At 45.5% G+C, this 14,716-nt stretch overlaps 1 protein-coding gene across 1 annotated transcript in view; it reads right to left on the bottom strand.

Moving 5' to 3' along the window:
- The window catches only part of LOC116979239 (connector enhancer of kinase suppressor of ras 2-like), a 355,767-nt gene that overhangs the window by 152,642 nt on the left and 188,409 nt on the right, over positions 1-14,716 (bottom strand). The window contains exon 8 of the mRNA XM_033030831.1: positions 11,857-11,925. Coding sequence (XP_032886722.1) covers positions 11,857-11,925 — 69 coding nt within the window. The remainder of the gene's footprint in view (positions 1-11,856; positions 11,926-14,716) is intronic.

Below are 14,716 nucleotides of genomic sequence, written 5' to 3'. Positions count from 1 at the left end.
AGAGGAACCTACACACAGGTTAATGAGTTCTCAGGTGGAATGACTTGTCCCAAGGGCCATGCACACACACATGCCTGATGCTGCAACTGTCTGTGCACCTGGGCTGCAAGCCAACATTTCCCTGGTTCAGGCTTAAAGATCAAAGGCAGCAGTGAATGAGTGAATGTATCCAGGTTGTGAAGTTGCATTAACGCCGGCTGCCTACATGAATTAAAAAGTTCAATTTCTTTCATCCAATATTTTTAATCTTGAAAATGACTACCGCGCTTAATGTTTGCTGGGTTCTCCAACCCATCAAAGGCTCGTTCAGTCACAGCTGTATAAGCAGCCAAGGATTCATATAACAGCTTTCAGCGTTAATAAGAGAAGCATGTTTCCATGGCAATGGAGGCAGCACACATAAAGGATGACTGATTTCTCACTTGTCACTTCAATGCTGCCTTTTGGAATCCTCCATGTATAAAATCACAGAACAATCGCTATCTTGTTACGTCAGCAAACTCTGGCACCCAGCCAGCAAAATACTCATGTACTTCTGGGACAATTCTGTTCATTATCTTCCGATGGTTTCCTTCCACAGTTAATGCATAAAACTAAACCAACCACTGCTGGAAATGAAACAACACTTCTAACAGAAACATGACTGGTTAACATTTATATAACCATATAACAATTACAGCACAGAAAACAGGCCATCTCGGTCCTTCAAGTCCGTGCCAAACACTTATTTTCCCCTGATCCCATCTACCTGCACTCAGACCATAACCCTCCATTCCTTTCCCGTCCATATACCTATCGGCTATATTTAGTTCGGCAAAGGCCCTTCATTAGCACAAGTCTTGACCAAGAACCATTTGTTTGAAGAGTTTACTTGTTTCTCCATATTGGGCATGATAAACAATTTATTCTCATGTTATTATCATTGTGCTGATAGACTGATCATATTGTTACTAATCAAAATGCTAATATAACCGCAGGAAATGCTACACTTGTCACTTTACCTCCCCCCTTGACTCCATCCAAGGACCCAAGCGGTCTTTCCAGGTGAGGCAGAGGTTCACCTGCACCTGTTCCAACCTCATCTATTGCATCCGCTGCTCTAGGTGTCAACTGCTCTACATCGGTGAGACCAAGCGCAGGCTTGGCGATCGCTTCGCCCAACCCCTCCGCTCAGTTTGCAATAACCAACCTGATCTCCCGGTGGCTCAGCACTTCAACTCCCCCTCCTATTCCGAATCCGACCTTTCTGTCCTGGGCCTCCTCCATGGCCGGAGTGAGTCCCACCGCAAATTGGAGGAGCAGCACCTCATATTTCGCTTGGGTAGTTTACACCCCAGCGGTATGAATATTGACTTCTCCAATTTCAGGTAGTCCTTGCTTTCGCCCTCCTTCCCCTCCCCTTCCCAGCTCTCCCACAGCCCACTGTCTCCGCCTCTTCCTTTATTTCCCCCCACCCCCTCATCAGTCTGAAGAAGGGCCTCGACCCAAAACGTTGCCTATTTCCTTCGCTCCATAGATGCTGCCTCACCCGCTGAGTTTCTCCAGCATTTTTGTCTACCTTCGATTTTTCGAGCATTTGCAGTTCCTTCTTAAACATATTATTGCTAATGTTACTGGACACATTTTATTTATTCTGTTTATATTTCAGGTTGACATAATTTGTACTTTCACTACACATTTCCCATGGAATTCCTCACAGTGAGTTGGAGGGTCTCTTATTTAATGTTGATGTCACAGGCAATGAGAAACCAGTGGTTATACAGCAGCTGAACAATTTGATTTCCATTTGTATCATATTCTAATATCTTCCCAAAGGTTTTTGTCATTGAATTCCATCGTTGCCGCAATGAATTTTCCCTGTGTGTTTAAGAAAGAACTGCAGATGCTGAAAATAAAAGAGCTAGATAGGGCTCTTAAAGATAGTGGAGTCAGGGGATATGGGGAGATGGCAGGAACGGTGTACTGATTGGGGATGATCAGCCATGATCATATTGAATGGTGGTGAATGGCCTACTCCTGCACCTATTGTCTATTGTCTATCTTCTATAAAAATCGAAGGTGGACAAAAATGCTGGAGAAACTCAGCGGGTAACATTACGAGCCGCTAAGAGACGTCCCCGAGCTCCGACGTACCCGCTACGTTCATTCTCCATGCTTACCACGAGTTTGATATTTTTTAAACTCGGGAGAGCTCTTGGAATGAACTCGCAACGTGGGACAGGGCTATAAAAAGGAAATGGCGGTAGTTCCAATTACAGCTCTGGTTTGTAATTTGCAAGAAGATTTTTCCAAAACCAGTTCCTCTTTGTGCTTGATTCTCACGTGTGTTACGACACATACAGAGGCAATTGGACAGGTACATGGATAGGACAGGTGTAGAGGGATATGGGCCAGATGCGGGCAAGTGGGACTCGTGCAGATGGGACATGTTGGCAAGTTCAGTTTAGTATATGTTTAGTTTATTGTCACGTGTACCGAGGTACGGTGAAAAGCTTCTGTTTCGTGCTAACCAGTCAGCGGAAAGACAATATGTGATTACAATCGATCCATTCACAATGTGTAGCTAGGCCGAAGGGCCTGTGTCCACACTGTGTGGCTCCAGGACATGTCTTTCTTAGTTTGCGCCACTCAGCCTGCGCCTCCATATGTTTATCTCTTTGTAGATCGCAGCTGATAAATTAGGAGTACTTTCATTTTGCAGTTTTGCAATAAGACGTCTGTGTTTTCAATAAAATGAAAGGAAATGATCAGGGTGCTTATCTGGGGAATTGCTTTTTAATGCTAAGTATATTATACACCGGGCACGCACTTAATCGCGAGTGTGTAGAACCAGCACCGCCGGCAAACGATCTTCCATCTTACTACAGGCCTCTGGGCTCGGCTGCAGCCAGCTCGGAATAATGTGAATAGATAATTGACAATGGGTGCAGGAGTAGGCCATTCGGCCCTTCGAGCCAGCACCGCAGGGCAGTGATGGCAATAGGCACAAAATATAATGTCATTAATAAATTGAAAATGGTGTTGTGAACTAGATTTGAATGTGTTCTCATTTATAATGCAATACCGTACAGGAATATTTATTCATGGGGAAATGAAAAAAAAACAGGCAATTATTTCCAAAACAAATTCAGTTTCGCTTAAAGCCATGAGCAAGAATTGATAGGTTTACCACTGATGTTTTCTCCATGTAAATATGTCGCCGTGTTTTATGGCAGGAGCAAATTAAAATGTGGATTATTGCCTTACATAATTATGTGCAGGAAATATAGGTTCATATATAATGGAAATGTGAAAGATTTTTATATATACAGGTTCATATATCACAAATGGGGATTGACAGATTCTTGATTAGTACGCGTGACAGGGGTTATGGGGAGAAGGCAGGAGAATGGAGTTGGGGGGGGAGAGATAGATCAGCCACGATTGAATGGCGGAGTGGACTTGATGGGCCGAATGGCCTAATTCACCTTCGAGAACCTATGACCTTGTTTGTGTGAGGTGGAGACACAAGGAACTGCAGATGTTGGAATCTTGAGCAAAATAAAGTGCTGGGAGAACTCAGTGGGTCGGGCAGCATCTGTGGAGGGAGTGGGCAGATGACATTTTGGGTCGGTGCTGTGGGGGAGGGGGGGAGAAAGCTGAGAAATTTGAGATAGGCAAAAAAACAGGCCCTTCAGCCCAATTTGACCATCCCGACCAACATGCCCCACCTGCCTGCCTTTGGTCCACATCCAACTAAACCTATCCTATCCATGTACCTGTCCAAATGCTTTTTAAACTTGGTGTTAGTAACTGCTTCAACTACCTCCTCTGGAAGCGTGCAGGAAGGAACTGCAGATGCTGGTTTAAACCGAAGATAGACACAAAATGCTGGAGTAACTCAGCGGGACAGGCAGCATCTCTGGAGAGAAGGAATGGGTGACGTTTCGGGACGAGACATCCTCTGGAAGCTTGTTCCAAATACCCTCCAACCTCCGTGTGAAAAAGTTACCCCTCAGGTTCCTATTAAATCTTCCACACCCCTCACCCTCAACCCATGTCCTCTGGTTCTTGACTCCCCTACTCTGGGTAAAAGACTATTTCCTTCATGATCTTGTACACCTCTATAAGATCTAGCTGTGCTCCACGGAATAGAGTCCTAGCCTGCCGAACCTCTCCCTATAGACAATAGATAATAGGTGCAGGAGTAGGCCATTCGGCCCTACAAGCCAACTAGCACTGCACTCTAGCACTGGCTATGTCTAGCTCTGGCCCTCGAGTCCTGGCAACATCTTTGTTAAATCATCTCATCTTCTTTACTGTTTAACACGTGGCCACTCAAAAAAGTCCCCTTGCCCCACCCTTCAACACTTTGACCAGAAACCTTAATTCTGTTTTTCTTCCTTCCCTCCCTCCTTGTCATTTGTGCAGGATAAGTACTTTATAATAAGCTGTTGGTTTTTATGTTAGACCTTTTTGATCTGTAATTTCAGGGCGGTTCTCCTCCCAGCTGGGTTTTGTGGCAGGCTAATTTGAGGAAGGACCTCCTTGTGTTTGAGGCAGTGCAGCGTAGGTTCACGAGATTGATCCCTGGGATGGCGGGACTGTCATATGAGGAAAGATTGAAAAGACTAGGCTTGTATTCACTGGAGTTTAGAAGGATGAGGGGGATTCTTATAGAAACATATGAAATTATAAAAGGACTGGTCAAGCTAGATGCAGGAAAAATTTTCCCAATGTTGGGCGAGTCCAGAACCAGGGGCCACAGTCTTACTAATGTCCTTCCTTTCCATTGCGTTAATCTCCTCTCTAATCAGCAACGCTACCCCACCTCCTTTTCCTTTCTCTCTATCCCTCCTGAATATTGAATATCCCTGGATGTTCAGCTCCCAGCCTTGGTCACCCTGGAGCCATGTCTCCGTGATCCCAACTATATCATAGTCATTAATAGCTATCTGCACATTCAACTCATCCACCTTATTACGAATGCTCCTTGCATTGAGACACAGAGCCTTCAGGCTTGTTTTTACAACACTCTTACCCCATATACAATTTTGTTGAAAAGTGGCCCTTTTTGAATCCAGGGCAAAAATCAAAAAGGGCCACTTTTCAACAAAATTGTATAAGGGGTAAGAGTGTTGTAAAAACAAGCCTGAAGGCTCTGTGTCTCAATGCAAGGAGCATTCGTAATAAGGTGGATGAGTTGAATGTGCAGATAGCTATTAATGACTATGATATAGTTGGGATCACGGAGACATGGCTCCAGGGTGACCAACGCTGGGAGCTGAACATCCAGGGATTGGCAGGGGTGCTGAGGAAGAGGATTTTTTGGAATGTATGCGGGATAGTTATCTAAATCAACATGTGGAGGAACCAACGAGAGAGCAGGCTATTTTAGACTGGGTATTGAGTAATGAGGAAGGGTTAGTTAGCAGTCTTGTTGTACGTGCCCCCTTGGGCAAGAGTGACCATAATATGGTTGAGTTCTTCATTAGGATGGAGAGTGACATTGTTAATTCAGAAACAATGGTTCTGAACTTAAAGAAAGGTAACTTTGAGGGTATGAGACGTGAATTGGCCAAGATTGACTGGCAATTAATTCTAAAAGGGTTGACGGTGGATATGCAATGGAAGACATTTAAAGACTGCATGGATGAACTACAAAAATTGTTCATCCCAGTTTGGCAAAAGAATAAATCAGGGAAGGTAGTGCATCCGTGGATAACAAGGGAAATCAGGGATAGTATCAAAGCGAAGGATGATGCGTACAAATTAGCCAGAAAAAGCAGCATACCGGAGGACTGGGAGAAATTCAGAGACCAGCAGAGGAGGACAAAGGGCTTAATTAGGAAAGGAAAAATAGATTATGAAAGAAAACTGTCAGGGAACATAAAAACTGACTGCAAAAGTTTTTATAGATATGTGAAAAGAAAGAGATTAGTTAAAACAAATGTAGGTCCCTTGCAGTCAGAAACGGGTGAGTTGATCATGGGGAACAAGGATATGGCGGACCAATTGAATAACTACTTTGGTTCCGTCTTCACTAAGGAAGACATAAATAATCTGCCGGAAATAGCAGGGGACCGCGGGTCAAAGGAGTTGGAGGAATTGAGTGAAATCCAGGTTAGCCGGGAAGTGGTGTTGGGTAAATTAAATGGATTAAAGGCTGATAAATCCCCAGGGCCAGATAGGCTGCATCCCAGAGTACTTAAGGAAGTAGCTCCAGAAATAGTGGATGCATTAGTAATAATCTTTCAAAACTCTTTAGATTCTGGAGTAGTTCCTGAGGATTGGCGGGTAGCAAACGTAACCCCACTTTTTAAGAAGGGAGGGAGAGAGAAAACGGGGAATTACAGACCAGTTAGTCTAACATCGGTAGTGGGGAAACTGCTAGAGTCAGTTATTAAAGATGGGATAGCAGCACATTTGGAAAGTGGTGAAATCATTGGACAAAGTCAGCATGGATTTACAAAAGGTAAATCATGTCTGACGAATCTTATAGAATTTTTCGAGGATGTAACTAGTAGCGTGGATAGGGGAGAACCAGTGGATGTGGTGTATCTGGACTTCCAGAAGGCTTTCGACAAGGTCCCACATAAGAGATTAGTTTACAAACTTAAAGCACACGGCATTGGGGGTTCAGTATTGATGTGGATAGAGAACTGGCTGGCAAACAGGAAGCAAAGAGTAGGAGTAAACGGGTCCTTTTCACAATGGCAGGCAGTGACTAGTGGGGTACCGCAAGGCTCAGTGCTGGGACCCCAGCTATTTACAATATATATTAATGATCTGGATGAGGGAATTGAAGGCAATATCTCCAAGTTTGCGGATGACACTAAGCTGGGGGGCAGTGTTAGCTGTGAGGAGGATGCTAGGAGACTGCAAGGTGACTTGGATAGGCTGGGTGAGTGGGCAAATGTTTGGCAGATGCAGTATAATGTGGATAAATGTGAGGTTATCCATTTTGGTGGCAAAAACAGGAAAGCAGACTATTATCTAAATGGTGGCCGACTAGGAAAAGGCGAGATGCAGCGAGACCTGGGTGTCATGGTACACCAGTCATTGAAAGTGGGCATGCAGGTGCAGCAGGCAGTGAAGAAAGCGAATGGTATGTTAGCTTTCATAGCAAAAGGATTTGAGTATAGGAGCAGGGAGGTTCTACTGCAGTTGTACAGGGTCTTGGTGAGACCACACCTGGAGTATTGCGTACAGTGTTGGTCTCCAAATCTGAGGAAGGACATTATTGCCATAGAGGGAGTGCAGAGAAGGTTCACCAGACTGATTCCTGGGATGTCAGGACTGTCTTATGAAGAAAGACTGGATAGACTTGGTTTATACTCTCTAGAATTTAGGAGATTGAGAGGGGATCTTATAGAAACTTACAAAATTCTTAAGGGGTTGGACAGGCTAGATGCAGGAAGATTGCTCCCGATGTTGGGGAAGTCCAGGACAAGGGGTCACAGCTTAAGGATAAGGGGGAAATCCTTTAAAACCGAGATGAGAAGAACTTTTTTCACACAGAGAGTGGTGAATCTCTGGAACTCCCTGCCACAGAGGGTAGTCGAGGCCAGTTCATTGGCTATATTTAAGAGGGAGTTAGATGTGGCCCTTGTGGCTAAGGGGATCAGAGGGTATGGAGAGAAGGCAGGTACGGGATACTGAGTTGGATGATCAGCCATGATCATATTGAATGGCGGTGCAGGCTCGAAGGGCCGAATGGCCTACTCCTGCACCTAATTTCTATGTTTCTATGTTTCTATGTTTCTAATAAAGGGGAGGCCATTTAAGACTGAGGTGAGAAAATACTTTTTCACCCAGAGAGTTTTGAATTTATGGAATTCCCTGCCACAGAGGGCAGTGGAGGCCAAGTCACTGGATGGATTTAAGAGAGAGTTAGATAGAGCTCTAGGGGCTAGTGGAATCAAGGGATATGGGGAGAAGGCAGGCACGGGTTATTGATTGGGGACGATCAGCCATGATCACAATGAATGGCGGTGCTGGGTCGAAGGGCCGAATGGCCTCCTCCTGCACCTATTTTCTATGTTTCTATGTTTCTATGCTGCAGTTAAAACTGATCCAACAATGGAACCAGAGGCCGCAACGCTGCCAGAAGGAAGAGCTGAACACAGAGCGAGTGCGTGGGTGTAATGTTTCAGTGAGGCCCGTACTCAATCCGTGGGATAATTTCCCAAAAGGATTGGGGAGAAGCCATTAGCCGGATTAAATAAAAGGAACGCTTTCTTTCAGAAAAATAGCATTTTGCGAGACGGACGCGAGTAATTTGAGGGAGAACATGTGAAAATGTAGGAAGTGTGTGTGGAAATAAATGATTGTGTCTGGAACATGGAACATGGAACAGAACAGCATAGCAACAGCAACAGGCCCCGTTAGTTCACTTATGGTCAATTGCACCGTGCTACAGTGGAAGGCTATTTGTAGCCCAATGTCCGTGCTGCTTCTTCTTTCATGTCGTTATGCTATACAGTGGCTCGCCACTGCCGGACACATCGTTGCGCTATTGGAGTGTCAAGGGCAAGGTCTGCAGTGGTACATGGATTATCCAGCTGTGGGCATTGCAGTAGGCGTTGCATTGTCTGGGTCCGTGTGCCACAGGTTGTTGTACCCTGCATGTAGCCCCGCTTGTGCATTGTCACCCTTGACCGCCCGACCCCGGTTCGCAGTCGGTCGGGACATCTCCAGTTCAGCCGGGGTTCATCAGCGCCTGCTGCTGGGATGTGCCCATCTTGGTGGAAGTAGGGACAGTAACTTGTCTGTTCTTCTCATCTGGAGGCCAACTTCAGTTAGTGTTGTTTCCAATGGCGTGACACTGCTTAGCGGGCTCTTACGGGATTTTATCTGTCTAGGAGGGGGCACGTGTTTGGGTAATGGCAGCCAACATGTCCCATCTACACTAGTCCCACTTGCCTGCGCTTGGTTCATATCCCTCCAAACCTGACCTGTCCATGTACCTGTCCAACTGTTTCTTAAACGCTGGGATAGTCCCAGCCTCAACAACTTCCTCTTGCAGCTTGTTCCATACACCCGCCACCCTGTGTGAAAAAGTTAGCCCTCGAATTCCTATTAAATCTTTTCCCCTTCACCTTGAACCTATGCTCTCTGGCTCTCGATCCCCCTACTCTGGGTAAAAGACATCTACCCAATTTATTTCTCTCATGATGTTGTATACCTCTATAAGATCTCCCCTCATCCTCCATTGCTCCATGGAATAGAGACCCAGCCTACTCAACCTCTCCCTATAGCTCACACCCTCTAGTCCTGGCAACATCCTCATAAAACTTGGCATTAAACTTGACTCGCTGAGTTACTCCAGAATTTTGTGTCTATCGAGTTAAACTAATCCCCCTCTGCCCTCCGTGTACCGTTGTGGAAGGACATTCTTGCTATTGAGGGAGTGCAGCGTAGGTTTACAAGGTTAATTCCCGGGATGGCGGGACTGTCATATGCTGAGAGAATGGAGCGGCTGGGCTTGTATACTCTGGAGTTTAGAAGGATGAGAGGATACCTTATTGAAACATATTAGATTATTAAGGGTTTGGACATGCTAGAGGCAGGAAACATGTTCCCGATGTTGGGGGGAGTCCAGAACCAGGGGCCACACAGTTTAAGAATAAGGGGTAAGCCATTTAGAACAGAGATGAAGAAACACCTTTTCACACAGAGAGTTGTGAGTCTGTGGAATTCTCTGCCTCAGAGGGTGGTGGAGGCCTCTGGATACTTTCAAGAGAGAGCTAGATAGGGCTCTTGAAGATAGCGGAGTCAGGGGATATGGCGAGAAGGCAGGAACGGGGTACTGATTGTGGATGATCAGCCATGAGATCACATTGAATGGCGGTGCTGGCTCGAAGGGCCGAATGGCCTACTCCTGCACCTATTAACCATATAACCATATAACAATTACAGCATGGAAACAGGCCATCTCGACCCTTCTAGTCCGTGCCGAACACGTATTCTCCCCTAGTCCCATATACCTGCGCTCAGACCATAACCCTCCATTCCTTTCCCGTCCATATAACTATCCAATTTATTTTTAAATGATAAAAACGAACCTGCCTCCACCACCTTCACTGGAAGCTCATTCCACACAGCCACCACTCTCTGAGTAAAGAAGTTCCCCCTCATGTTACCCCTAAACTTCTGTCCCTTAATTCTCAAGTCATGTCCCCTTGTTTGAATCTTCCCTACTCTCAGTGGGAAAAGCTTATCCACGTCAACTCTGTCTATCCCTCTCATCATTTTAAAGACCTCTATCAAGTCTTAACCTTCTGCGCTCCAAAGAATAAAGCCCTAACTTGTTCAACCTTTCTCTGTAACTTAGTTGCTGAAACCCAGGCAACATTCTAGTAAACCTCCTCTGTACTCTCTCTATTTTGTTGACATCCTTCCTATAATTAGGCGACCAAAATTGTACCCCATACTCCAGAATTGGCTATTATCTATTGTCTACCTGTCCAGAATCCTCAGATAACCCATTGTATCTGCCTCCAGGCGGAGGCAGATACAATGGGTTTTCTGAGGATTCCGGACAGGTAGACAATAGACACCACCCCCAGCAATGTGTTCCCTTCACGAAATGGTCCTGTGCAACAAAACCTGCCCCGCACATCTCCTTTAAAGTTTGTCCCTCTCACAAACATACGTCCTTCAATCATTGACATTACCACCCTGGGGTAAAGGTTCTGACTGATCCCCAAAAAAATGCACCATGGAGATTCATTATGCTCTGTTGTGGACAGATTGGTGAAAATGAATGATAACTCCCTCCTCCTGGTACGTGGAGATGATCAGGATAGTTGAAGGCAAACTGAATACGAAAATCACTTAAGAATTATGAATATTGATTTCTCTAACTTCGTAACCCTTGCTTTCCCGCTCTCTCTCCACCCCTCCCCCATCCTAGGTCTCCGACCAGTCTGACCGTCCTCCTGATTATATTTTATTTTTAAATAATAATTTAAAATAAAAATTTTAATTAAAAGTTATCCTCAACTGCCTCGTTGTCACCTTCTCCAACCCAACAATGATCTATTCTACATTGATCCTCCTCCCCTTTGATATCTCGTTTTGACACCTTATACTTCCATATTTCTGTTTCTCCATCTCCCCTGACTCCCAGTCCAAAGAAGGGTCTCGACCCGAAACATCGCCCATTCCTTCTATCCAGAGATGCTGCCTGTCCAGCTGAGTTACTCCAGCATTTTGTGTCCATCCAATATTCATTATGTCCAATGAAATCAGATCACACCTTTTTAAAAACACACCACAGAGTCATGGAGTGATACAGCGTGGAAACAGGCCCTTCAGCCCAACTTGCCCACACTGGCCAACTTGTCCCAGCTACACTAGTCCCACCTGCCCCAATTTGGCCCATATCCCTCCATACCTGTCCTATCCATATTATTTAAGAAGGAACTGCAGATGCTGGAAAATCGAAGGTACACATAAAAGCTGGAGAAACTCAGCGGGTGCAGCAGCATCTATGGAGCGAAGGAAATAGGCAACGTTTCGGCACGAAACGTTGCCTATTTCCTTCGCTCCATAGATGCTGCTGCACCCGCTGAGTTTCTCCAGCTTTTTTGTGTACCTGTCCTATCCATATACTTGTCTAACTCTTTCTTAAACATTGCGATAGTCCCAGCCTCAACTACCTCTTCCGGCAGCTCGTTCCATACAATCACTACTCTTTGTGTGAAAAAAGTTACCCCTCAGATTCCTATTAAATCTTTTCCCCTTCATCTTAAAATTCACCAATGGAAGTTGAATCACCACAGCTGACCAGAAACATCAATTTATCTTCATTTCAAATGAATGTCAATGACTACGAAAGCACAGATCTTGTCTTGAGTTTAGGCTGCTTACCACAGTTTGGTGGTTGACTTGAATGACTTCATCCCCTGCGTGAATCTTCTTGCACTGGTCTGCGGGAGACTGATACAGAGAAAGACAGAGTTAGATTTAGCTCTTCGGGCAAACGGAATCAAGGGACATGGGGAGAAAGCAGGAACGGGGTACTGATTTTGGATGATCAGCCATGATCATATTGAATGGCGGTGCTGGCTCGAACGGGCTGAATGGCCTACTCCTGCACCTATTCTCCTATTCTCTATGTTTCTTTGTTTCTATGAGAGTGTGGATTAACATAATACACTCTCCCGATCGAAATATGGATGAATTTTTGGGGTTATTGGGTTCAGTTTTGGCCACCTATCTGTGGGAAGGAGTCATTAAGCTGGAAAGGGCGCAGGGCAGACTTAATGAAGATGTTGCCAGGACACGAAGGGCTGAGCTGTAGAGTGAGGTGGGACAGGCTAGGACTTTAAGTAAGTAGATTAAGGGCCTGTCCCACGAGCATGCGACTCCATGCGGCAAGCGCGACCTAACGTGGTCGCTTGAGCCGTACGGCCTCGCGGGGCCTGTCCCACTTTGATCGCCGGAGCCGTATGGAGTTGTGCGGAGCTGGTCCCGACATCGCGCGGGGCTCCGAAAAACTGACACTGTCCAAAGATTCCGCGCGGCAACGGCCTGCCGGCCCGCAGCCGCATTGAGGCCATACGCACCGCCTCGATGGGCGTGCACAGCGTCTTGACGCCATACGCAGCGTCCCGACGGTGTATACCTAGCGCGAACTTCCCGCGGACTTCGCTCGAACTTCACGTCAACTCGTACGGGATCACTCGACCTCCGCGCGGCCCCTGCTTCCGGTTTGGTCGTGTTTGCCGCATGCAGTCGCATGCTCGTGGGACAGGCCCTTACGTTTATTGGCCAAGTATTCACATACAAGGAATTTGCCTTGGTGCTCCGCCCACAAGTAACACCATGACATACAGTGACAGTTACTCATGATTCAGAAAACACTAAACATTAATAATAATAAAACATTAATGATAAAACACCATTGATCAAGCATGTGAACCAACAAAATACCAGATCAAAGTCAAGGGGTGATCTTATAGAGGTGTATCAAAACATGAGAAAAATAGATTGGTTGAATGCACGGAGTCTTTTACCCAGACTTGGGGAATCCCAGCCACAAGTGACAATAAAGTATCTATTCAGTCATTCATTCACAACCAAAGGACCTAGGTGTACGGCAAGAAGGACAAGATTCAATATGAACCTGAGAGGCTACTTTTTCCACAGTAGATGGAAGGACCTGTCAGACTAGGTAGTTGAGGCATTTAGAAGACACTTGGACAGGTTCATGGATAAGAAAGGTTCAAAGGGATATGGGCCAAACACAGGCAAATGGGACGAGTTTATATGGGGCATCCTGGGCCACATGGATTTGGGCCGATTTCCATGCTGTTTGACTATGGAGAGGGATTTCTTTAGCAAGAGGGTGGTGAATCTGTGGAATTCATTGTCACAGACAGCTGTGGAGGCCAAGTCATTGGGTATGACAGATTCTTGATTGGAGAAGGCAGGAGAATGGGGTTCGGAAGGAGAGGTAGATTAGCCACAATTGAGTGGCAGAGCAGACTCGATCAACCAAATGGTATCGTTCTGCTCCAATGACGGATGGACACAATGGATAGCAGACACGAGATTGACAATATTCTCAATCAGCAACCTGTGAATGGTTAACGAAAGGAAACTATAGATCTAACAAGCAGTTTCGTTGCAATGAGAGAAAGAGTGTTTTATTGTAATTTGTCCAAAAATGGGCCATTGAAATTCCTATACTTAATATTCTCTTAGACAGCCACAAAGTGCTTTTGAAAAAGTAATCTTAAAGCTTCAGGCCCCATTAGATAATATAACACAAGAGTACATTATTAGTCTGAAACTCCAAACATTACAGTCTGAAGAATGGTCTCGACCCGAAACGTCGCACATTCCTTCTCTCCAGAGATGCTTGCCTGTCCCGCTGAGTTACTCCAGCATTTTGTGCCTACCTTTACAATCCTCAAAGCAGGATGCCTGTCGCACAATAACAAAACAAAATATATAGTTTGTAGGGTTCTCCTTCCCAATGATGAGATTGGCCTGGAGACACAAGAAACCACACGAGCAAAACACAAAGTGCTGGAGGAACTCAGCGGGTCAGGCAGCATCCGTGGAGGGAAATGGACAGGTGAATGTTTGTGGGTCGAGATCCTTCTTCAGACTGAAGAGATTGGCGTAATGAGCTTCTGGGTTGCGGAAGTAGCCTTATTGTTAAAATAGTGTATACAATTCACAACTGCACGTGCAAAAGTGAAAAGCACAAAGCCATTCGCTGAGAAGGACATTTATTTTTCTGGACTTGGTCATTGTTCTGCGGGATATGTTATTTTTTGTTATACTCTGTAGAACAGAGTTAAGGCAGAGATTGATAAATTAGTCATGGAGTTAGAGTCGTACAGTGTGGAAACAGGCCCTTCGGCCCAACTTACACACACTGACCAACATGTCCCATCTACACTAGTCCCACCTGCCTGCGTTTGGCCCATTTCCCTCTAAACCTGTCCTATCCATGTACCTGTCTAGCTGTTTCTCAAACGTTGCAATAGTACCTGCCTCAACTACCTCCTCCGGCAGCTCGTTCCACACACCCACCACACTTTGTGTTAAAGTTACCCCTCAAGTTCCTCTCTTACCTTGAACCTATGTCCTTGATCCTTGATTAGTACGGGTGTCAGGGATTATGTGGAGAAGGCAGGAGAATGGGGTTGAGAGGGAAAGATAGATCAGCCATGATTGAATGGCGGAGTAGACTTGATGGGCCGAATGGCCTCAT

The sequence above is a fragment of the Amblyraja radiata genome, chromosome 12 (genome assembly GCF_010909765.2).
Source record: "Amblyraja radiata isolate CabotCenter1 chromosome 12, sAmbRad1.1.pri, whole genome shotgun sequence".
Lineage (NCBI taxonomy): Eukaryota > Metazoa > Chordata > Chondrichthyes > Rajiformes > Rajidae > Amblyraja > Amblyraja radiata.
The sequence above is the reverse complement of the archived record's forward strand: the minus strand, read 5'-3'. Positions and strand labels throughout refer to the sequence as shown.